The sequence below is a fragment of the Protopterus annectens genome, chromosome 7.part1 (assembly GCF_019279795.1).
Source record: "Protopterus annectens isolate FY-2018-M chromosome 7.part1, PAN1.0, whole genome shotgun sequence".
Taxonomy (NCBI): Eukaryota; Metazoa; Chordata; order Ceratodontiformes; family Protopteridae; genus Protopterus; species Protopterus annectens.
In genome coordinates, this window is record NC_056740.1 from 361,492,704 (window position 1) to 361,519,252 (window position 26,549).

At 40.6% G+C, this 26,549-nt stretch overlaps 1 protein-coding gene across 1 annotated transcript in view; it reads right to left on the reverse strand.

The window, feature by feature from the left end:
* Positions 1–2,849: 2,849 nt before the first annotated feature.
* DNASE1L3 (deoxyribonuclease 1 like 3) overlaps positions 2,850–26,549 on the reverse strand; it is a 545,096-nt gene continuing 521,396 nt past the window's right edge. Inside the window, exons 7-8 of the mRNA XM_044078792.1 lie at positions 24,000–24,096; positions 2,850–3,290 (exon numbers count right to left, since the gene is read on the reverse strand). Of these exons, the coding sequence (XP_043934727.1) occupies positions 3,180–3,290; positions 24,000–24,096 (208 nt within the window). The 3' untranslated portion in view covers positions 2,850–3,179. The remainder of the gene's footprint in view (positions 3,291–23,999; positions 24,097–26,549) is intronic.

The window sequence follows — 26,549 nt, forward strand, 5'->3', positions numbered from 1 at the left end:
GTTTGGCATTGCTTAAAACAGGTGCTGTGGGGAAGGACAATGTTTTAGCCAATATTCAAAAGCCTAGAGGGGCAGGTACAGACCATCCTTGGGAAAGTAATGCAGACTGTCAACCATATCCTCCCATGCTGACAAACATTAAACTGCCTTGGAATGTCACCAGAAGCTAAGCCAATTATTAAAGTCAATTATCTTCTGTTCATATTGTGGCATCATCCTTGGTGAAGGTAGAATGCGCTCAATGCTAGACTTTTATAAGTCTGGGATACATAGTCAGAGAGCTCCATAATGTCTCTCTTCATATAGTCCAGGGAGGTATGTCTCACATCATTTACACCCACAATGACTATCACTAAGACATACTGGTACTTGTGGTTTAGTGACCTGAGTGCATGAGTGATCTGGCAGATTCTGGCCCCTGATAGACAACTAACAGTGACCTTCTTACTCAGCCCTTACTCAACCTGATGAGTGGGGCATCTGTGTGTCTCACAATGGAGTCTCCTATGACTAAAATATTGAGTTGTGTGTTGGCTTGCTTTATGGGGTTTGAAGTGGAGGCTCTGTGAGGTGTGGCTGAATGTGTTGTGGTGGGTGTTGTTTTGGTTGAATGCTTTTGGGTTTGCTGAGAATATGTGTTGTAGGTCCAATGTCTGGGAGATTTTTGGTATTCAGGAATATTACTAATAAGTGACTCAGCATATGTGGGTCTATTTTTCTAATCTGTACTATGTATGGTGGGTGTAGTGTGTGCATTACTGACAACCTAATTTGTATTATGAGTGCTTGTATGTTACAGCTTTGCGTCCAGTGACATTTTGTAAATATATCTCTCACATAACTAACTTATTCTTAACAAACTAATAAGGTATCAGTACATATAAGGCAATTGCTACATTGCCTCAGGATGGCCAGCAGGGATAGCAGAATAGTTCATGTCCATGGTTACTCTTTAGGTAATCAGTAGGTTGTTGCAGGAATATAGAGTAGTAACGAGGTTATCTACTCCAAAACAGCATATGGGTTCCATCGACTTGGTGAAAGTATAGTTTCTTCAAATGCATGTTATCTGAAATAAAATAATCAATGTCATGCATATTAAAGAAATAATCATAAATTATTATATCCAGTGTTTCATGCCATAGAGTTGTGTCAATACATTGACTCCATAAAACTTGCATCATATGGCTTATCACCCATCCAAAAGTCTAGCTGAGTTTTGAAAGTTACAAGGATGTCAGGTTCTGTTATTTTATGGGAAATGTTATTCCAAATTCTTGGAATTGCCTGGGTAATGAATCGACTTCTCAGTGCTGATTTGTTTAGTGGAACAGTGCAATGTACATTGAGTACAATGCCCCCTATGGTATGTAACTTACCAGGCATATCCAACCATTGGAACATCCACAGAGGTTCCTCACTAAAAGAATGCAAGGCATAAGTAAAATGTCCTATGCAGATCACCTCAAGGCCCTATTCCTATATTCTGTCTCCTACAGGCTTTTTAGGGGAGATCTATGGCAGGCATATAGGGCATTTTCAGACCCCACTATGATGGACCTTCTGCATATCCACAAAACAAACAGCACCAGAGTTACCTATTCTAAAGACTTAAACCTTGCCTGTGATATAAATAGGACCTGCTGGAGAGATAGGTATGTATCCCAGAGACTACCCCATCTATGTAACAGGCTCCCCATCCATGTGAAGCAAAGTTCCTCCCTAACTCAATTCAAATGCAACTTGGACAACTGGATGGTAAACCAGAAATTCAGCCCTGGTTTGGCACCTATGTCTCTAATGGACACAGGTAACCTGTAAATGGTTCATCCCCCAGGCCCATGCTTACACTTATCAAGAATAGCCAAACTTGTCAGAGATTTGGGATACATGGCTAGGCTTATAAAGGGCCTTGTGGTCGTTAGCTTAGTAAACACCTATGAACCTATGAACTTTAAAATTTAAGTTAATATATTTGTGAGTGATTATACTAAAACCCATCTCCAAATTCATTATGGCCCTTTTTAGCTCATCCCTGTAAGCAGGATAGGCTAAAATACCCCATGCTCCTGTAGTATCTATAATTTAATAAAAACATTTTTGGGTTTGTAATAAAGATCCTTAACAGAGGTAATATGCTTAGTAAACATTTGTAATTCAGTCCTGTTAAGCTAAATACTGGTATATAAACATAAGACATTATTATATTCTATGAATGGTCTTACATATGTACAATGTTACCATACTCTTTTTATCCCTTAGTGATATGCATTTTAGCATACAAACCACCCGTGGCTCTCTTGTTATTTACATGTTTGCTAAAGGTTAATTTATTTGTGCTCGATATCCCTAAGTCTATATATTCTATTACTTAACATATCTGATCCATCTAATGTTAGTAGACATCTTACTAAATGTCTACTAAAATACATAATCTAGCATTTGTTACTAAAGGATAAACCCATTTTATTAGCCCTAATGGAAATGCCATTTATAGACTTATTTTATAATGAGGCAATCCTTGTTAGTTGTACAGAATGCAGTGGAATTCTATTTTTTAAGATTGCCTAATAATGGAGAAAGGGGAATTTTCATTTTTCTCCAATATTGTGCAATCTCAGAGTTAGTATATTTATGTTAGCAGGGGTATGGGGGTACAGGAGGGCTTGCTCACCTGCACAAAACAATTAAAGTACATTTGTCTGCTTCAAAAAAACATTTAATTTGATATGCCATTCGTTCATATATTTTGCATTGGTGAATGGAGTTTGAATTAAGTGTTTGATTAAGTAACATAAACCTGTAATATCATCTATTTATCTATATGAAAAGCTGTAGAAAAAAAAGAGTGCATTAAACTGCCAAGCAGGAGCAGTAAGGTTTATTCTGTTGCTATCAAACAGACTTCATTACAAGCTATTAATAATCACACATCAAACATAATACAGTTATATAACATTAAATGTATCTTCTCTAGGAAATAGAACTGATGATTTTATTAATATCAAAATGTGAACCTTTGCACATGATTCATAGCAGCTCAGATGAAACATTGTACAAATTTTATATAAAATGAAATTCTTTAATACAGACTGTTTTTTCTTCCTCTATTTAGTAATAGGTGATGCAGAAGTAATCCCGTTGTTTTATATGCCATAACTAGTTAGCAAACAGCAATCTTAAGTGCTTTGTAGGCTTGCAATGGAATTGGACTGTGAACGTAGACGAGTTTTGCGGGGAGCAGCCTTTAGTTTAAACTCTACGGGGAAGTGATCACTAATGTTTAGCGCCTGCAAAACAAAGAAAAAGTAAAACAACATTGAATACTATACTTGTACATTTTTAAAAAATGCTCTAAAACAAACCAAAAATGTCAAATGGATGCACATTTTGCACATCACTGGGCTGTAATATATGCATTGTTTATCACCTTGTCTTGTGCTTTTTTGATGAAGTTTTATCATTGTCATATAAATATAACTTTTCCAAAGATAAGTGCATGCACGCACGTGTGTGTGTGTGTGTGTGTGTGTGTGTGTGAAATGTGTATACATATGGATCTATGTCATGAGATTGATTTTTTGAAAAGTCTAACTCTATAAGGTTGAGACCATATGACTGATTTTCTGAAAAGTCAAACTTAATAAAGAAAACAAATGTGAGTTTTTGTAGGGATGCAAACACCTGCACCCATGCAAATTACGTATACCAACTCTGTGAGTGCAGTACAGTGGGGAAAATGGTAAATTCCACGATGAACACTGCTCTGCAATCTCCATACAAATTCTTCGACTTTTCAAAAAGTCAGTCATATAGTCTCAACCATGTGCAGTTCGACTTTTTGAAGAGTTAGTCTTCTGAATGGAACCCAAATAAATAATAAATCTGTATATCTATATATATATATCTATATTTATATCTATATCTATCTATCTCTGTTTCTCTCTCTCTCTCTCTCTCTCTCTATATATATATATATATATATATATATATATATATGCATATATATATATATATATATATATATATATATATATATATGTGGGAGCGCTACAGAATCATGAAAGAACAAAATCCTTTAGACCAAAATCCTGAGACCAAAATCTTGAAAGCTCAAAATACTTAAAACTCAGAATACTGAAAACACATAGGATACCAACACTCACTATATTCCAACACAAGTACATATAAAAACACATAAAACACAAACTATATTGCTGTTCTCCAAGTATAAGCAGGGGCAAGCCCCTGCACTTATACCCTGCTACTTAAATATATCAACTCCAAGAGTGCACTTAGTGCAGTGAAGTGCAATCTCGGAGTTGATATATTTAAGTAGCAGGGGGTGTGGGGGGCACAGTCCTCCACATGGGAGTGTAATCTTGGAGTTGATACATTTAAGTAGCAGGGGGTGTGGGGGTACAGCCCCCCACATGGGGGGTGCAGGGGGGCTTGCCCCCTGCATATAGTTGAAGGGGTAATATGTTTCTCTATGTACTTGTGCTGGAATATTGTGAGTGTTGGTATCCTGTGTGTTTTCAGGATTTTGAGTTTTCAATATTTTGAGTTTTCAGTATTTTGAACTTTCAGGATTTTGGTCTCTGGATTTTGGGCTTTCAGAATTCTGTTGCACTCGTGTGTGTGTGTGTGTGTGTGTGTGTGTGTATCTATATCTATATATATATATATATATATATATATATATATATATACGTGTATATATATATATATATATATATATATATATATATATATATATATATATATATATATATATATATATATAAATATATATATATATATATATATATATATATACGTGTATATATATATATATATATATATATATATATATACGTGTATATATATATATATATATATCTATATATATATATATATATATATATATACATATATATGGGTCTGCTTTGTTTTGTTGAATATCATTTCACTGAATTTCACTTCACCCAGACCACTTTTCTAAAAACTCAAATTACTGAAAACTCATTTTACTGAATCTCATTTCACTGAACTGCAGTTAGCATATATAGCACTTTGTAGAGTACTGTAAGGCGGGTCTATATTATAAACACAAAAGGTGTAAACAGCAAATACATCTACATCAACACATAAAGGTCAATGTACAAAAAGAGCGAAATATGTAATTGGCAAAAATGAAAACGCCAAACGTATTTCGTCAACCAACAGCGCCATGCAGGTAAGCTCAAACTAACTAAATAAAATGTATTGCGCACCCCACTTAAATATACCAACTCCAAGACCGCACTACAGTGAGAAAAAAAGGATACATTTCCTAATCCCCACGATTGCCCTGCTGGCCAAGCAAATATGTTCGGCGTTTTCATTTTCGCCAATTACGTATTTCGGTCTTTTTGTACATCGACCTTTGTGCGTTGATGTAGATGTATTCGCTATTTTGAGCTTTCGTGTTTATAATATAGACCCCTGTAAGGCAAGTAAAAGGTATATGCCCTTTTCCCCACTGTAGTGCGATCCTGGAGTTAGTATATATAGTTGGGGGGGGTGTGGGAGACACAGCCCCCCACATTGGGGGTGTGGGGGGTGTAGCCCCCCACTTAATTTGAGTACATATTATCTTCTGGAGAGAGTTAGTCATTAGTGTTGTAACTATGCATGTCTATTTTTTAAAATGTATTGTTTTGAAGTTTTTGGTAAAATACAATATAAAACAAACAAGGTGGGGGGGCTATGCCCCACCTCCACACCCACCAATGTGGGCGGCTATCTTCCCCACACACACCCTAATTATATATACTAACTCCAGGATCACACTACAGTGGGGAAAAGGGCATATACCTTTTACTTGCCTTACAGTACTCTACACAGTGGCATATATACTAGGTTCAGTTCAGTGAAATGAGATTCAGTGAAATGAGTTTTCAGTAATTTCTGTTTTCAGCGATGTGGTTGGGATGAAATGAAATTCAGTGAAATGAGATTCAACGAAACAAAGTAGACCCATAGGTTAGGTGTTTTTGTTGTAGGTGGAGGTGATATTATTTACTTGTGCAATGTAGTTTTCAGTGTTATGAAGCACACTTTCAATGTTCTGAGTTTTTAATGTTTTGGGTTTTCAGTGTTTTGAATTTTCGATGTTATGGTCTCAATGTTATGACATTCAGCATTATGAAATTTCAATGTTATGAAATTCAGCATTATGAAATTTCAATGTTATGATGTAGACCCATATATATATATATATATATATATATATATATATATATATATATATATATATATATATATATATATATAGGTCACCTTCATTTGACCGACAGTTCATTTCCAGACAGAAATTTCAGGCAGCCCAATTGCCTGACAGTTCATTTGCCTGACAATAGGAAAAAGGCAAGTAAAAGTTTTTTCTCCTTTTGCCCATTGTAGTGTGATCCTGGAGTTAGAATATATAGGTAGGGGTGGTGTGGGTGGCAAAGCCCCCCACCTACGCTAGTTTCAGTGAACAATAACAAACCAAACTATACACTATAAAACCACACCCACACACCCCAACTATATATTCTAACTTCAGGATCGCACTACAGTGGGGAAAAGGAGAAAAAACTTTTACTTACCTTTTTCCTATAGTCGGGCAAATGAACTGTCAGGAAAATGGGCTGCCTGAAATTTCTGTCGGGCAGGATTACAAGCATACCTCTCAACTGTCCAGATTTTCACTGAATGTCCAGATTTTTGCATATTATTTTGGTCTGGTCCTCATAAAATTTGTGGTTTTCTGGTCTTTGTGGCAAATCAGTAAGGACTGAATTTGCTGAATAATGACAGGCATTTGAGTTTCAGACTTTGTACCCTTCAGAAAATGCATAAGAACTTTTATTCTATCAACTTTCTAAGCTTCTAAGAGCAATTTTTAACATTTGTCCCTATTTTGGGGCTTTGTCCCCCCATTATTTTGTCTTTGTCCAAAATTTTTGAGCTAACAGGTTGAGAGCTATGATTACAAGATATAACTTGCAGATTAAACCTACTTTATTAACCATCCAGATGTATCTCACAATATACTGCTCATATCTGGAAGAATTGGATGTTGTGAAACTTTCAGAAAACTATGAAAACTATAAACAGCTAGTGCTTATTAAGTAATCAGCTGACTATTTCTGAATTTTCACATTCATAATTTTCTATATGAAAGAAAAAAAGAAAGGCAAGTTGCTGACATAGGTATGATGCTCTTATACACGTTGATGATGAGTATGGTTCAGTTAGTGAGCCCAGGAATAAGAGATAATCTAGGGTTGCAAATACTAAGTGGCTAATAAACAAATCTGTTATGCTGTAGAGGGTGTAGGTATGTTGCTACCAGTGCAGGGATGACCAGAGGTTGAGACTCAAGGTGCAGCAACCTTCAAGGAAGCCAGTGTTACGAATCATGTTAGGATACTTTATGTAGTACGCTTTTCTGTCAGAGGATTGAAGCTATTGAAATAGTCTTATGGGCGTCAGGCTAATAGGCAAACCCACTCCTTGTGTGAACCACAGATGTTACAACATAGTTCTACTGTCCCTGTTGTGGCAGATAAGACTGTCAGTTCCTTAATTTTGGACTATATATACAGACTTGGGTAGCGGAGCAGAGCAGGAGTTATATATATATATATATATATATATATATATATATATATATATATATATATATATATATATATATATATTTTTTTTTTTTGCTTGGTAATATTTAAAATGTTGAGAGCTGCTTTAGAGAGTCCAGTAATGTTGACAGTGAATGACTGAAAAAGCGATGTTACATATATTACGTTTGAGATGGCCATTTCTCAGAATATTCCATTTTCTACAAGGTATGGCAATCCCGAGTTAAGCATATTTAAGTTGGGAGGGAAATTGCTCTCCACATTGGCGATGTTCAATATTTGCTCTTCTACAATTTTATTCTTTTTATTTCACCATATCAGTACTCAGAGTTACTGACATTTTGCTAGGGAGCCATTTTGCTCTCATGTAGGCTCCAAAATACATGCACTTGTTCTAATTTCTGGTACTGGAAATCACAACAGCATTGAGCTGGGTCGAAGAAAATATATTTGCTAAATACTACTGTGTGTATTGAGGCTTCAGGTATTCTAACTTAATAACTTCATTTTATTTATTTTTCCTAATGCAAATCATTCTGTCTATTTTTTTAAGATTTTCCTATTTGTTATGAAGTAATTTAGGGGACACAATGAGTCAAATAGGCTAGGAGACTGAAGATGTTCTACATCATACCCCTTCTTTCATACACTTTGCATTTTTAATGTTACATTTTAGTCAGGGTGCAGAAGCCTGGATATCTGAAACAGGATACAGACTTAGTGGAGTTGGTCCTTTTTTATTGCTTTGAACAGACATCTCATGAGGCAAACATTACATAATACAAATCTGAGTTTATGTTTCCCTTAAAGACTAACACAGGATTTATGTTTGGGCTGCCTATCGCAGAAAGATCATGCCTTGACCAAACATGATCTTTTTTAGCTTCCGCCTATCTTAGTACTGTCATCTGACTGTAGAAACTGTAAAAAAATGTAGCTAATGTTTTTTTTTTTGTTGTTGTTGCAGTTTAATTTTTTTCAAACACCTTTATTGCATTATCACTTGTGACATAGGCAAATTTACATTCATATAAAAGTAATCAAACTATATTAACATAACAAACATTTTAATTTTAAGAAAAAAGCTACTGACTGTCATTCTCAAGGTGTTATTTAAAAATGCATTATACAAGCAAAATAATCAACATTAAAGGTAAGAACAGAACATTTAAAGTAAAAAATAAAATATGCTGTATTTTTCACCCAAAGATACTCCGTAGGTGTCCTTCCATATCACTGTTGCAGTATTCTTTATGATAGGGATCCCCTGCCAAGGGCATCCTGAAGTTTGGCCAGTATACCAAAGCCTTTTGGTTGTAAAGGGTATGCTGTACATCACACATATGCTCCCCACGCACTATGTAGGACATAAAGGTAATGTCTGGACATACCATCCTCAGAACTTCTTTGCTGCCAGTCCGAACTCCATCTTCTATTGTCGGTCTGAATGCTCGTTCATCTGCTGGCTTCTACCGCTTTTAGATAAATGCTCCATTGGGGTGTTTGGTTTTATTATCTTATATTTATCGTGTTATCTGATTATTGAGTTTCATGTCTCCCAGAAAGGGGAAATGCCAGCACAGGAGACAGATTCCCCATAAAGATCATCACGAGGAGTGTTTGTTCTGTTTAGGCACTTCCACAACCATATGTCTTGCAAGATTTGTCAGTCTTTTGTCTCTAAGATGTTGCAGAGTCAGCTTTCTTTTCTCAAGATTTACCTAGAGAACCAACTACTTAAACTGCTGGCTAAGGATACCATGGAAGGATCTTCCTGGCCCAAGGATCAGCCATCTGAGAAGAAAAAGGCCAAGGAAGTCCAGTCTGATTCTTTGGCTGTACTGCATCCACCGGACATCTCTCTTGAGGCTGGTGAAAGCCCAGAGGATCACCCAATTTCTTTTTTGGATTCCTCTGCCATGACCACTTCAGAGGTCAGCATGGACCCAATGCCAAGCACATTTATGGAGGTTTTGCAGACGTCCACCTCAGCTGTACAGGGGGAACCTCAGCTGGTTATTACTGAAGGGCCTAGGGGTGTGCCTCAAATTTTAGTAAGGGAAGAAGTTCTGACTACCATTATTGAGTCAGGGGTCAGAGCCTCCAAAATTTTTCAAGGCTAATGTCCCAATCAAAAAGTAGCAAAAAACTAAACATATTTTGCCTGCTCCAAGAGATCCTCAGAGTGAATGGCAAAACTTCAGTCAAGGCCTGTTTAATGCCCTAATGACTCTCAAACCTCTACGGGGTGTTTCTGTTCCTGCTTCCCCACGTCTTCTACCCCTCTTAAGAGACCCAGGGAGCAGGATTCTTCTGAGAAGGATGTGATGATTCTCATGAAGAGTCCCTGACTTTTTCCTCCCAGATTCCTTCGCCACTTCACTATGGTTCTGCAGAAGAAGAGTCCATCAGTCCTAACTTTCCTTTTGAGGAGATTTCATTTATAGGTTCATAGGTTGGTACTAGGATATTGGCCCTAGTGCCTATGGAAGACTAGCCATAACAATTCCCTGGCTATTTCTTCCCACAATATTTGCTTCACTGGATCCCTGTCTAGCAGGGTGACTGACATGATCCCTGGGGTGAATTTCCTATCTCCCATCCAATCATCAAGGTTCCTTTTGAAGAGGGCCAAAGAAGTGGTCTGCTTGTCATGTATGGGTAGTCTGTTCCAGAGTCTGGGGAGTCTCTGGGTTAGGAACCTATCCCTCCAGCATGTTTTGTTCATTGTGATGACAAGATTTAGATCCCTGGAGCATGTGGCTCTGAGGGATTGGGATTTCTTTAAGTGTAGCATGTCCAACAGCTCTGGGTTTGACATGGCCTTGTATGTTAAGCAGAGATTGCATCTGAGTAGACAATATGCGACAGAGTGGTGATACTGTTCCAGAATAATGGAATTTTTCAAATGGCACTGTGCTCAGCTGTCTGGTGTTCAGAGCAGGTACTATGAGCTTCTACAAATGGAGTCTGCTAGATCCTCTGGTGTTCCTCTTGTTCTTGCAGCCTTGCTGGATGCATTTTCCACTGCTTCTTGGGCTCCTGACTCCCAACCCCCCTCTTCCCAAAAAACATGATATTTTTTATAAAGTGCCTGAGGACTGCAAGTTTCTTTATGTCACTCTGTTGACCCTTCTGTGGTTTCAGTGGCTTCTGATAAGCCTTACAAATTGTTGCCCTCCACTAAATTGCTGCCATCTGATAAGGACAACAGAACCATGGAAAGACTGGGTAAGAAGGCATATACTTCTGCTCCCCTAGCCTTTAGGGCTGTTAACTATCAGACACACATGACTAGGTATGTTTTGGCTCTTCTCTCTCAAGCCTGTCAGGCTATTTCCTGATCTCCCCGATTTTGAGGGGAGGTCTTTGTTCTTGCTTTGCTCGGGACATCCTCCTAAGTAGCTCACCATTCCATTAAATGCAGTTATGATGCAGCTGATGTTTCATCTAGGGCTGCTGCTTTTGTATCTGTTTTGGGGAGGTTATTCCTGGCTCAGACTTCAGCCTTTGCCTGATGACATCAAGACTAAACTGATGGATGCTCCTCTGTATAATAAGTATTTGTTTGGTGCTGCTGCTACAGACTTCTTTAAATCCCTGTAAGAAAAGTGCAAGGCCCTTGTACTCAAAAGCCCCCTTTTCCTGACAAACAAGGTGCTGTCTGATTGTCCTGCTCTTCTCAGTCACATTCTTCTTTTTCTGCCTCTTTCCCTGCCCCTTCCTTTTTTGGGTAAGGGTCACCCAAGACTCCTAGGTTCTTTCCATAATTTGCCAGGGTTATACATGGTTTGGAAATCACTTCCTCTCTTTTTGGGCATTCCTCAGTCTCCTCAGGAACAGCTGCACTTTTTACAGAGGTACTTCAGGACCTGTTGGCTCAAGGAACAATTGGCTCAAGGAACAATTCAAGAAGTTCCAGCTCGTCAGAGGGGGAAGGAGTTTTACTCCAGAATGTTCTTGGTCCCCAGGAAAGCATGCACCTGGAGATCCATTCTGGATCTTTCTCAGCTAAACACCTTTTTGAATGTCCCTTCCTTTGGGATGCTGTCCCTTCAAACCTTGTTTCCTCTGCTACTTCTTCAGGCTTTTCAAGTTTCCCTGTATCTCAAGGATGCTTATCTACACATTCCTATTCATCTCCTTTTCAGGAAGTTTTTACATGTTTCTATTGCTTCCTGGTATTTTCAGCTTTCTGCTTTGCCCTTTGGCCTCTCTACTGCCCCACAGTCTTCACCAAATGCCTCACTCCTGTGATTGCTTTTTGTAGGCTAAGAGACATACAAGTTTTTCCCTACCTGGACAACTTGCTTATTCAGGTTTCCTCTCAAGAAATCCTACTTCATCATCTACCCTTTATCATTTCTCTCTTGCAAAGTCTGGGGTTTGCCATAAATTTCCAGAAGTCATTCCTGACTACTTTTCAGGATCATGTTTTTCTTTGTTGCGGGATCCAGACTGTTCCATTGCTGGCATCATTGCTTCCTCCCAGGGCCTTAACTCATTGCTTTCTTTCAGTCTCTTCTTCCTCTGGCTTCAGTCACAGCCAGATAATTTCTGAGAGTTCTGGGTAACATGTTTTCCACCATTCCTTTGCTCCCTCTAACCAACCCCACATAAGAAAGCTTCAGTGGTCTCTAAAGTCAATTTGGCTTCAACATTTTCATCCATTAGATTTTCAAATTCCTCTAATTCCATGCCTCAAGCTGGAACTTCAGTGGTAGATTCATCAGTTGTCCTTCAACTTAAGACTTCTTTTTCAACCTCCAATCCCCTTTCAGGAACTTTTCACAGATGCCTCAGATGTGGGGTGTGGGCCTCCTTTAGCCTCTGAAGGTTTGGTCACTTTGACAAAAGAAAGATTGCATCAATGTCAAAGAGATGAGAGTTCTTCTGCTGGCTCTGCAGGTTTTTCATTCACTTATTCTTCCAGGGCCCCTCAAGATTCTCACAGACAATACCACAGTGATGTGGTATGTCAACAAGCAAGGGGGGACAAGGCCTTATCTCCTTTGCAGGTTAGGCCTTCAATTTTGGGAACTGGCTATCCAGTATCTGGTGACCCTTCAGGCAGTTTACATTCCCTCAAATCAGAAGTTAGTATCAGATTCTGTGAGCAGGTTCATAACACAATTTCACAAGTGGATACTTTACAGGGGGTGTGTTTCTGGAGATTGTCCACCAGTGGGGTACTTCTCAAGTAGAGCTATTTGTCACTCCTTTTAACAGACAACTTCCTCTATCTTGTGTCAGAGTGCCCTGCCCTCTGGCCTGGAAGGTGGATGCCCTCACTTTTTCTTGGAAGAGGATGTTTCTTTATGCCTTCCCTCCCCTTACTCTCATTCTGAAAGTCCTGTTCAAGATAAAACAGGATGCTCCCAAAATCTTGCTGGTGACTCCATTTTGGCCCAGACAGGATTGGTTCTTTCTTCTTCTGCATCTTGCCAAGGAGAATCATCACTAGTTACTGCAAATGGTGGACCTACTCACACAAGACAAGGGATCTCTCATCTATCCTCAACTTGTCCATTTCTCAACTGACATTGTGGCTGATAGGGTTTTGATGCCCTATAGACACCTTTTTTTCTAAAGACGTGCTTCAGGTCCTCCTGGAGACCAGGAAACCCACTGCTAGGAAATCTTATTTATCCAAATGGAAGAGGTTTTCTTTTTGGTGACTTTCTTGTAACCCGGATCCAGTTATTCTGGATGTTCCTTTGGTTCTTTCTTATTTGTGTGAATTGCTCAATGCTGGGTTGGCATACTCCTCTGTTAAAATCCACCTATCAGCTATCTCTGTTGTCTGCCTTTGACTCCCCTTTAGCCTCTAGATTTGAGGCCAAACAGTTTCTTAAAGGTGCCCATCACATTAGGCCTCACAGGAAACCTGTCACTCCTTCCTGGGACCTTAATTTTGTTTTGTAAAAATTGACACAGGCTCTTTTTGAGCCTGCTGCTTCAGCTTCCTTATAGTATTGTTCTTGGAGGAGTGTTCTTCTTTTGTCTCTTACTTATGCCAGACAGGTATCTGAGCTGCATGCCCTCATGGCTCTTCCTCTGTTTTTAGTTTTCCATATGGAGAAGGTGTCCCTTTGTACTAATCCTTCTTTTATGTCCAAGTTGGTTACTGAGTTGTCTCTTAATCAGTCTGTTCATTTGCCCACCTTTTTATCTTCTCCTCAGTCTGTTAGTGAGACCATATGGACAAGGTGTCCCTTTGTACTAATCCTTCTTTTATGTCCAAGATGGTTAATGAGTTGTCTCTTAATCAGTCTGTTCATTTGCCAATTGCCCACCTTTTTACCTTCTCCTTAGTCTGCTAGTGAGAAGGTTTTGCACATCTTAGATTTGCTTATACAACTCATATTATTTGGATAAGTCTAAAGGTTTTGTAAATCTGAACAGCTTTTTGTTTCTTTTCATCTTAAGTCTTTAGGTTTGGCTATTTCCAAGCAAACCATTTATTCTTGAATATCTAAAGTAATTTCTTTTTTACTATTCTTCTCATGGGAAGAACCTTTCTTCTTCTCTTAAGGCTCATTCCAGTAGGCCTGTGGCTTCTTCATTTCAGCTAGCCATTTCTTCATTTCAGCCTTTGATTTTTGTAGTTTTATCAGCTCATCTGAATATCTCTTTAAAGCTTCTTCCATTTTTTCAGCCTTTTGTTATTTGAGCTGTTATACTTCAGTTATTTCATTTATTTTAATCAGCTCTGAAAGTACAGTTTTGTACCTACCATAAATGTAGATGTCCGATAGATATGCAACTGCAGTCATAACATATGGGTTGTCCTGCCTCAGGCAGCCCTCGGTCGGCCGGATTCCAAAGTCTTGGTCCAGCGTCGGCTGGTGTCACCTCCTCTCCGACGTCAGAGCAGCTGGAGTATAAAGGCATCAGCTGACGCCATCTTCTTCAGTGTTTCTTGCCCCAGATGCCAGGTTCCCTCCTAGGAAGGCTAAATTTGGTGAATGGATAAACAATTCCAGACATACACAACAGTAATAAACAGATACACCATAGGAGATACCCCCAGCTAATAGGGAGGGGTAGTGGACCCATAAAGAAGGTTGCAGAGGGGTAGGAGGGTGGGAAAATCTGACTGCAGTTGCATATCTATTGGACATCTACATTTATGGTAGGTACAAAACTGTGCTATGTCCTTCAAGAATGCAACTGCAGTCATAACATATGGGTTGAATACCATAGCCAAGCTGGGGGTGGATGGAACTAAGAAAGGGATGGTGAAGCTAAAATGCCCTGCAGGACTGCCGAAGCAAAGCCTGCTCGGGATCTGGAGTATAAAGGCAGGTTGTAGTGCTTGGTAAATGTATGCATGGAGCTCCATGTTGCAGCCTCTAGAATGTCCTTTGTAGCCACTCCTCTTAGGAAAGCTGTGGATGTGGCTATAGCTCTGGTGGAGTGTGGCCTAATATTGGCTGGCACACCTTTTCCATGGAAAGAATAGCAGAATCTGATGCAGTGTCCAATCCATTTTGAAATTGTTTGTTTGGAGATTGCTTTTCCTTGTACTCCAGCAGCATAGGCTACAAACAGTTGGTCAGACTTTCTGGTAGCCTTAGTTCTGTCCAAGTAGTAACGTAGTTGCCTGTGTATGTCCAAAGTATGCAGCAGTTTTTCCCCCCTGTTTTGCGGATTGGGGAAGAAAGTAGGCAGGTGGATTGCTTGATTTAGAGATACCCTGGAAATTACTTTTGGCATGAATGTAGGATTGGTTCTTAGAGAAACTCTGCCTGATGAAAAATGAGGAAGGGAGGTACTGCCATGCGTGCCTGTATCTCTGAGACTCTTCTTGCAGATGTGACTGCCAATAGAAAAAACGTTTTCCATGATAAAAATTGCATTTCTGAAGTTGCTGCTGGCTCAAAAGGAGGAAGAGTTAATTTTTCCAGAACGAAATTGAGGTCCCGTGCAGGTACTGGCTGTTTTCTGGGAGGTTTGATATTCTTTATCCCTCTTAGGAACTGTCTTAGCAAAGGATGTGAAAATACTGGTGGATCACAATTGTATTTTGCTGAGATTGCTGAGGCGTGAATCTTTATAGAAGAATATGAGAGTCCAGTATGAAACATTTCTGTCAAGTATTCCAATATCAGAGGTATACTCAGTAATGTTGTATCCTGACCCCTGTTGGCATTCCAGATGCTGAATCTCTTCCACTTGGCTGAATAGGTTTTTCTGGTGGAAGGTCTGCATGCTTCCAGTAAGATCTCTTGAACTTTTTTGGAAAGAGAGAAAGCGGAAGGACTCATGGTAACCTCCAGGCTGTCAGATGCAATGTTTTCAGGTTTTGATGGACAGTCCTGTACTTGTGTTGTGTTAGAAGCAGGGGCCATAGGGGCAGAGGCCACGGTTTGGTCCGAGTCATGCTCAACAGCAATGGGTACCAGTGTTGCCTTGGCCAGTCTGGAGCTATCAGAATGCCTGTTGGTTGTTCTGCTTTGATCTTCAGTATCACCTTGGTCAGCAGAGGTAGAGGAGGGAATGCATAAATTTTTAGGGAATTCCAGCTGAAGGAGAGAGCATCCGTTTTCCAGGCTAGAGGATGGTGGGTCCTTGTGCAGAACTTTTCCAGGTGATGATTCATGTGAGAAGCAAAGAGCTCTACGTCCGGTCTTCCCCATGTCATTGTTATTTGTGAGAAAATGTGCGGATGCAGCATCCATTCGTGTGGATCCAAGAAATTTCTGCTCAGCCTGTCCGCCAGTACATTGTCCTTGCCTGGCACAAACTGGGATTGCAAATGTATCTTCAGACTCAGGGATTTTTCCCAGAGAATCATTGTTAGTCTGCAGAGGGGATAAGAATGAGTGCCTCCCTGCTTGTTTATATACCACATGACAGTGGTGTTGTCTGTCCTTATTAGCAAATGTCCTTGTTGTAGTGATTTTTCGAAAGTCTCGATTGCATGTATCACTGCCAACATCTCTTTTTGGTTTATGTGCAGATGTCTTTCCTTGGTGTCCATAGACCTTGAATGCATCTGCCCTCCATGTGCGCCCCCCATCCATGATCTGAGGTGTCTGTTGTAATCATTTGACCTGCTTGAGGTCTGTTGAAGGACATGCCTTTGTTTAACTGACTTGCTTGAGCCCACCACAGAAATTCCTTTTGCAGACATGGAATGAGTGGGATTACGTCCTCTAGGCTTTGGCTGTGTTGGGACCATAAGCTTTTTAAGTACCATTGCAGCTTTCTCATGTGAAGTCTTGCCAAAGGTATCAGAAGAATGCAAGATGCCATGAACCCCAGGGCCTGCAGGATTTTCCTTGCAGTCAGCTGGGAGAGCTTTGCTAGGCTTTTGAAGTACTCTGGTAACTGCTGTTGTTTTTCCTCTGTGAGGAAGGCCATTTGAGTTTCTGTGTCCAGTTTGGCTCCTAGGAAAATAATCTGTTGGGATGGCAGAAGTCTTGATTTCTGAATGTTGACTGTGTATCCCAAGGCCTGCAGTAGTTGAATGACATAGTCCAAGTTTGCTATTAAGGTTTGTTTGTTGTCTGCTTGTATGAGGCAGTCGTCCAGGTAGGGGTATATTTGAATCCCCTGGAGTCTGCAGTGTGCCACTACTGATGCCAGGCATTTCGTGAACACTCTGGGTGCAGTAGATGGGCCAAACAGCAATGCTGAGAATTGATAATGCTCTGTCACTGCAATAAATCTGAGGTATCTTCTGCAGCTTTGTCTGATTGGGACATGCAGGTATGCCTCCTTGAGGTCCAGAGTGACCAGCCAAGACCCCTTGCCCAGCATGGGAAGGAGTTGCTGCAACATCAGCATTTTGAACTTTGGCACAATGAGAAAAGTATTTAGAGTAGACAAGTCCAGTATAGGCCTCCATTTGTTTTCTTTTCTTGGAAAAGGAACAGTCTTGAATAAATCCCTGGCCTTGTTCCTGAGGAGGAACCCTTTCTATTGCTTTTATACTTAACAGCTTTGAAACTTGAGTGAGTGCCTCTGCCCTTTGTTGATGTGGCAGGTTTGGCATGCCTTGTCTTATTGGTAAAGTATGGAAGTGGAATCTGTAACCCTTGTCTATTAAATCCAGAATCCAGTTGTCCTTGGTTAAGATATGCCAGTTTTTTGAGAATAAGGATAATTTTCCGCCCAAAGGTGCTTCTCTTTGAGCCTTTGTAGGTGGTATGAAAGTCAAGTCATTGTGATTGTCCTTGTGGTGCAGCTGGGCTGCCTGCGCCACTTCTTTGATTTGGAGGTTGCCATTGGCGGCCCCTGTAGGATCCTCGGTATTGCCCTCTACCTCGGGCATGCCTGTTTTTTCCCCTTTGAAACTTGTCAGAGTCGGGGAAGGACCAATTCTTTGAAGGCCAGTTTCTGCTGAACCTTGGTGGCTGAACCTGGAGGAAATCCTTGACTGTCTGTACTGACTTAGCTTTTTCCTCAATGGATTTCAAAACATCTTGTGCATTAGCACCAAAAAGCTTCTGTTTTTCCAGAAGTCCATCAAGTAACTTTACTTTAACATGGTCTGGCAATGGCTGATCTTTTAACCAAGCATGTCTACGTATCACAGCCCCAGTCATAGCTGCCCTACATGAAGCCTCCAATGCATCATAACCACACTGAAGAAAGTGATTGTTAACCTGCTGAGTGTTATGTATATGATCCTGCAATGCTTTCTTATCAATAGGCTCAGGAGAGGCTAGCTTTTTCTGTAAATCATCCAGTAAAAAATCCTGGTACTGAAACATATGAAAAAAGCAGTTAAGTGACCTCATGGCTAGGGTGGTAGAGGTATAAACTTTTTTACCCCATCTCTCCAGGGACCTAGCTTCCCTATCCGCTGGCAGTGGATTCTTGGCAGTGGAAGTAGCCACTCCCTTGGGGCCCTGTGAAATAGTTTCTAGATCCACAGAGTGGGCCTTAAAGAGGTGTTTGTGAGTGTCAGGGACCCTATAATATCTGTCTGGCTTGACAGGAGCAGGGGGGAGAGAATCAGGGTTAGCACTGGAGTCAGAGAAAACATCATCCAAAACATCCATAACTGGAGGAATAGCTAAAGGTCTGTGCTGGGGAAGTTTGAGGAAGGTACGTAGCCTTTTCCTGGAATCAGAGAATTCCTGACACTGCCATTTAAAATGTTCCCTCATAGAGTGCAGGACTTCACCAAACGAGAAATCCTCTGGAGGGGAGGCAGAGGGAATTGATTCCTCAGCATCAGAGTCCTCATAGGCCTGGAAGGATTCTTCTTGGGTATCTGAATGCTCAGAATCCCCAGAGGTTTCATCTGAAGAGAGGTTGTCAGCCTGCTCAGTTCTGGGCCTTTTCTCTGCAGGTGGCTGAGAACCTCTGTCTGGGTGAGGCTGAGACCCCCTGATAAGAGAAATAAGATCTGCAGCAAGAGACATGATCTGTTTATCAGAAGAAGGGGCCTGAGCAGCAGGTTTAGGATGGGCCTTGGCCTGGCTGGTGGCCTTAGCACGTGCAAAGGCCTTGATGGACATGGATACCGGAGGCCTTGCAGCCCCACGTGCAGGAGTAACCTTGTCTACAGGAATGGTGTTGGGTAGATCCAGAACTTCGGTTTCCGGAGGAAAATCCACAACCGGCACCGGAGAGGTCTCAGAGACCGAAGGACGTGTTAGCGCTGTGTCGTCGGCCTGGAGCGGTTGAATTACCGTTTCCGAAGGGACCGAAGCACTAGCGGAGGGTTTAGGAGTTGCAACGGTGGTGGACGCGGGCCGAGGATGTCGGTCCCGGTCCTTTCGTTTCTTGGTAGATTGAGTTGTCGGTTGATCCGACGGCATAATATATGCGAAAGATTCACCGAAAAAGTCTTCGGCAAATTCTGCCCGGCGCCTGAGAGTGCGCTTATTAAAGCAAGCACAGGCAGCACAGGCCAAGACGTCGTGGTCTGGGCCCAGGCAAGGAAGGCAGTAAGAATGGAAGTCCTTATGAGGTATTTGTTTACCACAAGACAAACAATTATTAACTTTCTCAATTTGTTCTGACATCGGCTGAGGCAAGAAAAAATGTTCCCCATTGGGGTACTTAGCTTTTAGATGACTTCGTACTGAAAACACAGGAGCTGACAGACCGGCACTTGCGAACTGCTTCTGCTTCAGGCACCGTGCGGCAAGAAAGACTGGAGAAGATGGCGTCGGCCGATGCCTTTATACTCCAGCCGCTCTGACGTCGGAGAGGAGGCGACACCAGCCGACGCCGGACCCAGACTTTGGAATCCGGCCGACCGAGGGCTGCCTGAGGCAGGACAACCCATATGTTATGACTGCAGTTGCATTCTTGAAGGACATCACATTTGACTTATTTTTTCCTCTAGCTTACAGGAAGCCATATTGTGCACGGAAGCTGGAGTTTAAACTGCTTTTTGCTGAACAGCTGTAGGATTCTTCCCAGTCAGTATTTTCTCTTCATCCTTCCTAGTTGATTTTCTTTCAGGCTGTCTTGGTTTCTTCTTTGCTGGCATCCAGGCACCAGCCAGTTACTGAACCCCCACCTTAATTTGTTTGTAAAATTGACACAGGCTGCTTTTGAGCCTGCTGCTTCCAGCTTCCTTATAGTATTGTTCTTGGAGGTGTTCTTCTTTTGTCTCTTACTTATGCAGACAGGTATCTGAGCTGCATGCCCTCCTTGGCTCTTCCTCTGTTTTAGTTTTCCACCTGGAGGTTTCCTTTGTACTAATCCCGCCCTATTTTTTTTTATGTCCAAGTTGGTTAATGAGTTGTCTCTTAATCAGTCTGTTCATTGCCCACCTTTTTATCTTCTCCTCAGTCTGTTAATTGAGACCATATGGACAGGGTGTCCCTTTGTACTAATCCTTCTTTTATGTCCAAGATGGTTAATAGGTTGTGTCTCTTAATCAAATTCTGTTCATTTTGCCCAATTGCCTTCTCCTTAGTCTGCTGGTGAGAAGGTTTGCTATCTTAGATTTGCTTATACAACTCATATTATTTGGATAAGTCTAAGGTTTTGTAAATCTGAACAGCTTTTGTTTTCTTTTCATCTTAAGTCTTTGGGTTTGGCTGTTTCAACCATCCATTATTCTTGAATATCTAAAAGTAGTGCTTTTACTATTCTTCTCATGGGAAGAACCTTTCTTCTTCTCTTAAGGCTCATTCCAGTAGGCCTGTGGCTTCTTCATTTCAGCCTTTGATTTTTGTAGTTTTATCAGCTCATCTGAATATCTCTTTAAAGCTTCTTCCATTTTTTCAGCCTTTTGTTATTTGAGCTGTTATACTTCTTCAGTTATTTCATTTATTTTAATCAGCTCTGAACACATTTGACTTATTTTTTCCTCTAGATTACAGGAAGCCATATTGTGCACCAAAGCTGGAGTTTAAACTACTTTTTGCTGAACAGCTGTAGGATTCTTCCCAGTCAGTATTTTCTCTTCATCCTTCCTAGTTGATTTTCTTTCAGGCTGTCTTGGTTTCTTCTTTGCTGGCATCCAGGCACCAGCCAGTTACTGAATTTATTAAAAGTAACAGAGTTCCTGGCCCTTGTCTTTCAGTTTCTTTTTTTTATACTGGAAGAGCTGAAGTTAAGCTGTTGATCAATTTGCAACCGTCTTGGAAAAGTCACCTCTTAATCTAAATCTCTTTGAGCAAGAATTCTGGGCAACATCAAAATAATGGTGACAGAAATTCCCTAAAATAGGGACTGCTTTTAAATATTGATCTTATAAACTTAGAAAGTTGATAGAATAACAGGTTTTACATTCACATGTATTTTCTGATGAGTATGAAATATGAAACTGAAATATCTGCCATTATATAGTGACATCATTCCTGAAAGATTTGTTAGAAATCTTCACATTTTATGAGGAATAGACCAAAAATATGAAGCAAAAATCTGGACAGCTGATATGTGTACTCTATGCTTCTTGGAGCAGCCCAGTGAGATGGTCTGTGAGCTGTGCTACTGCTGGTGCCAAGAAGTGCCAAACAAACCCAAATGATAGTTGGGTAACCTAATTCTGGGCAGTTTTCAGCTGAACTCTGGGTTTTTTGTTTGTTTGTTTCAGATCTCCTCAGATTTCCATGCATGCATAGAGGTCCAAGAATCTAAAGTAAAACAGAAAGTCAGAAACTCAACTGCTATTTAAATATAACTGTTGACTTTCTGAATTAAGTTAAAGCAATTTTGTTTCTTTTTTTCTTTGGGGGGGGGGGTGCTGCTGCCCAGCATCCAGTAAGATAAGCTGTCTATTTAATTCCACATGTAACTGAAGCACACATTGAATTACCAAGAGATAGAAACCTAACAAACAGTGTCCCTACGGCTTGTGACTGTTGGAATCTGATGAGACTAATTTATCAGGTAGAAATTAAATGGTCTCTTCCCTTCCAGATGAAGTACAAATCAACAGCAAATGGTTCTGATTCTGAAAGTAGCAAATCAGCTATAAATCTCACATCTATTCTTTGTTTAAGTCTACCTTCTAAGGCAGTTATTTCACACCATCCTTCTACAACTTAGGCAATTCAAATGATTTAAATTTAATGTACAGACTGATTTGCTGTTGGATTACTTAGTTTGCCAAAGAGGTCTTTCAATTTCCACACCCACCTTCTCCTTCATATTACTCAAAGGAAATTAAGTACTCTGTGACTGATGCATTTCCAGCATTGTTGTTGGTTACTGGGAGTATTAGAGATCTAAAGCTGAAATGGAAAATTAAATGAATAGGTTATTGTTCCTACAGATGCAATATTATGCTGTTCGGATGATATGAACATGTATTTTGGTTTATTTTATTTATTATGTGTAACTTTCTGTTTTCATTTTTTCTTCTTTTAAGGTGATATGTGGTTTTGAAGTTTTATGTTCAGCTATGCTTGCAAATGTTTAACAATATGGTGATCTACACTACAACCATATATAATATAATGCTGAAAAAAAAGAGTTTCTTGCAGGGAAAACCCTCACACGCTCAGCAACTCCCACCTTGATATTAATATTCTGAGTTCTTGTCTACCTTGAATAAATGGAATTGACATGTGGGTTCATAAGTTTACATTTAGTTACAGCTGTTGCAATGTTTTACTCAACCCCTTTATCCGGATGACTTACCAAATTACTTTTCTGCACCTATTCATTCTTCTTCCTGGGAGAAAGAAACAGGACTACTGGATGGGAGTTCTGCCAACCCCTGAGTGCATTCACTAGTCCATCCCTAGGTAGGGCAAGAGTCCTATGGCACCTTCACTCCCTGCCTGAGGGGATCACCAGCTCTATTCTTTTTCTTATGCTCATCAGTCACCATACCTCCATTAGAGGCAAGAGTTGGGTTGTAGGGAGTAGGCCAATCTGTAGGTCAGGCAGATTGGCTCCCTGTAGACTCCACAATGGCTGTGTGGGATGAGACACACATGCTTCCTCATATGTCTGCCTCCTCCACTTAGTGGTACACACCACTGCCACAGTACGAGCTCAGTACGAGCTTGCCCAGCTTCTTCCACAGGCGATCTCTTACTGTCTGGTCAGTGTTACTAATGTAGCAGGCCCAGCCACACCTCTCCCTCCAGGATGGATGATTCAGCATTGGCTGCTGAAACCACTTTAGTCAGGCCTTCATTCCTTCAGCTGTCTACGCCATGAGATCATGCCAGTGTTCTGCTCTTCAACATACTCGGGGTGAACTGTACATATTTATGCAATAGATTTGAATACAATACAAATAACATGTCTAGAACTAGTTTTAGAAGTATAAGTAAAAACAATATGCATATTCTGGGATATTGTGAAAATGTTATGGAAGCTAAACGTCCGGGTACTGATAGAAATAAAGAACTTTACTGTTTTGTTTAATAAGGAGGGGGTGCTGCAGTCCTGAGTCTGTCATCCTAGAGATGACATGTTAAACCAAGTTCCGCGATGCCCTGGCCAAATTTCACTTAGTAGTATAAATACCACCTTGGGTGTCCTCGAAAAGAGGCTACCAGTGGGACCAACCCAGTTAATAAAGACTAAATAAATAAATTAAATACATACTATTGATTATTTACAGCAAGAATAGTTACAGTTTGTTTATATCTTATTATTATATCCCTAAGGCAAAATGTAAAACTTAAGTATTCAAATAATTGCAACATCATTTTCAAGTCATAGAATGCCAATAATATTAAACCATGAGTTCCCAGGTAGGAAGACATTCCATCTGGGGCTTATTGCCAAAGTGTTACCTGTCTTTTCCCTGCTATCACATCTTCAGATGTGGGTGTCTGAGTCATGCATGAAAATAAAGCAAAAATACTGAATAAAAAATGTACACCCAAGCAAAAGAGACCAATCAGTTTGAAACAACTATCTGTTATAGGCCCAAAGTGAAGAAGTGTAGAAGGTGGAAATACACACCTGTTCTTCTGTAAGTCCATTGGCAGTTTTAAAATCAAAAATGTTCACAGATTTGGGGTCCACTGCCTTGATGATCTCTTCACCATGTATCACAATTCTAGGGGTCAGAACAAAGGTAGTCAGATACAATTCATTCAGCAGACGACACAACACTGTGCAGCATTTGAAATTTTGATTTATTTTTCATCAAATTACTTCATTTCTTTTTCATTCAGTCTGGTCAATGCTCCCACATCATTTATCATTCTTTAAGTTTCTACTCATCACACAATCTACCTGAGATTCTTAAATATGAACTAGGCCAGTCCCTTTTGTTTTGACATGCTATCAGTTTTCCTATGTATTCTGTTTACCAGGGCATAATGCCAGCCATTGTTTCACTACATCAGACCTCCAGAAATTACAAGTTGTAGCTTATGAGGAAGGGACCCAGACTGAAAATCATCATCTTCTTTTGGCTGTTCCCCTTAGGGGTCACCACAGCAGATCATCTCTTTCCATTTCTTCCTGTCCTCTGCATCATGTTCTTTCACACCAACCACCTGCATGTCCTCTCTCACCACACCCATAAACCTCATCTTAGGCCTTCCTCTTTTCCTCTTACCTGGCAGCTTCATCCTTAGCATCTTTTTCCCAATATACCCAGCATTCCTCCTCAGCACATGTCCAAACCAACGCAATCTCGCCTCTCTTGCTTTGTCTCCAAACTGTCCAACCTGAGCTGACCCTCTAATATACTGATTCCTAATCCTGTCCATCCTAGTCACACCCAGTGCAAATCTTAACATCTTTAACTCTGCCACATCCAGCTCTGACTCCTGCCTTTTAGACAATGCTACCGTCTCCAACCCATATAACATAGCTGGTCTCACTACCCTCTTGTAGATCTTTCCTTTCTTATTGGTACCCGTCTGTCACAAATCACTCCTGACACTCTTCTCCACCCATTCCACCGTGCCTGTACTCTCTTCTTCACCTCTCTTCCACACTCACCATTACTCTGAACTGTTGATCTCAAGTACTTAAACTCATCCACCTTTACCAATTCTATTCCCTGCATCCTCACCATTCCTCTACCCTCCCTCTCATTTATACACATATATTCTGTTTTAGCCCTGCTGACCTTCATTCCTCTCCTCTCTAAAGCATATCTCCACCTCTCCAGGGTCTCTTCAACCTGGTCCCTACTCTCACTACATATCACAATGTCATCTGCAAACATCATAGTCCACAGGGCCTCCTGTCTAATCTCATCTGTCAACCTGTCCATCACCACTGCAAATAAGAAAGGGCTCAGAGCTGATTCTTGATGTAATCCCACCTCCACCTTAAACGTATCTGTCACTCCAACCGCAGTCCTCACCAATGTCACACTACCCTTGTACATATCCTGTACCACTCTTACATACTTCTCTGCCACTCCCGACTTCCTCATAAAATACCACATCTCCTCTCTAGGCACCCTGTCATATGCTTTCTCCAAGTCCACAAAGACAATGCAACTCCTTCTGACCTTCTCTGTATTTCTCCAACAACACTCTCAGAGCAAATATTGCATCTGTAGTGCTCTTTCCTGGCATGAAACCATACTGCTGATCACTAATCCTCACCTCCCTTCTTAACCTAATAACTTCAAGCTGTGACTGATCAGTTTTATCCCTCTGTAGTTACTGCAGCTCTGCACATCACCCTTATTCTTAAAGATAGGTAACAAAACACTTCTTTCTCCACTCCTCAGGCATCCTCTGACTTTCCAAAATTTCATTAAACAATCTGGTTAAAAATTCCACTGCCATTTCTCCTAAGCACCTCCATGCTTCCACTGGTATGTCATCTGGGCCAACAGCCTTTCCATTCTTCATCCTCTTCATAGCTGTCCTTACTTCCTCCTTGCTAATCTGCTTCACTTCCTGATTCACTATCCCCACATCATCCAACCTTCTCTCTCTCTCATTCTCTTCATTCATCAGCCCTTCAAAGTACTCTTTCCATCTACTCAACACACTCTCCTCACTTGTGAGTATGTTTCCCTCACTGTCCTTTATCACCCTTACCTGCTGCACATCTTTCCCAGCTCTGTCCCTCTGTCTAGCCAATTGGTACAGGTCCTTTTCGCCCTCTTTAGTGTCCATTCTCTCATACAACTCTCTATATGCCTTATCCTTAGCCTTCGCCACCTCTCTCTTTGCCATGCGCCTCATCTCCTTATACTCATATCTACTTTCTTCATCTTTTTGACAATCCCACTTCTTCTTCGCCAGCCTCTTCCTCTGTATGCTCTCCTGTACTTCCTCATTCCACGACCATGTCTCCTTGTCCTCCTTCCTCTGTCCAGATGTCACACCAATCACCTTCCTAGCAGTCTCCCTTACTAGCTCTGCTGTAGTTACCCAGCTATTCTGTAACTCTTTATTGCCTCCCAGTGTCTGTCTTAACTCTTCCCTGAACTCCACCTCACAATCACCCTTTTTAAACTTCCACCATTTAATCCTTGGCACTGCTTTCACACTCCTCCTCCGCTTCTTGATCACCAACATCATCCTGCAGACC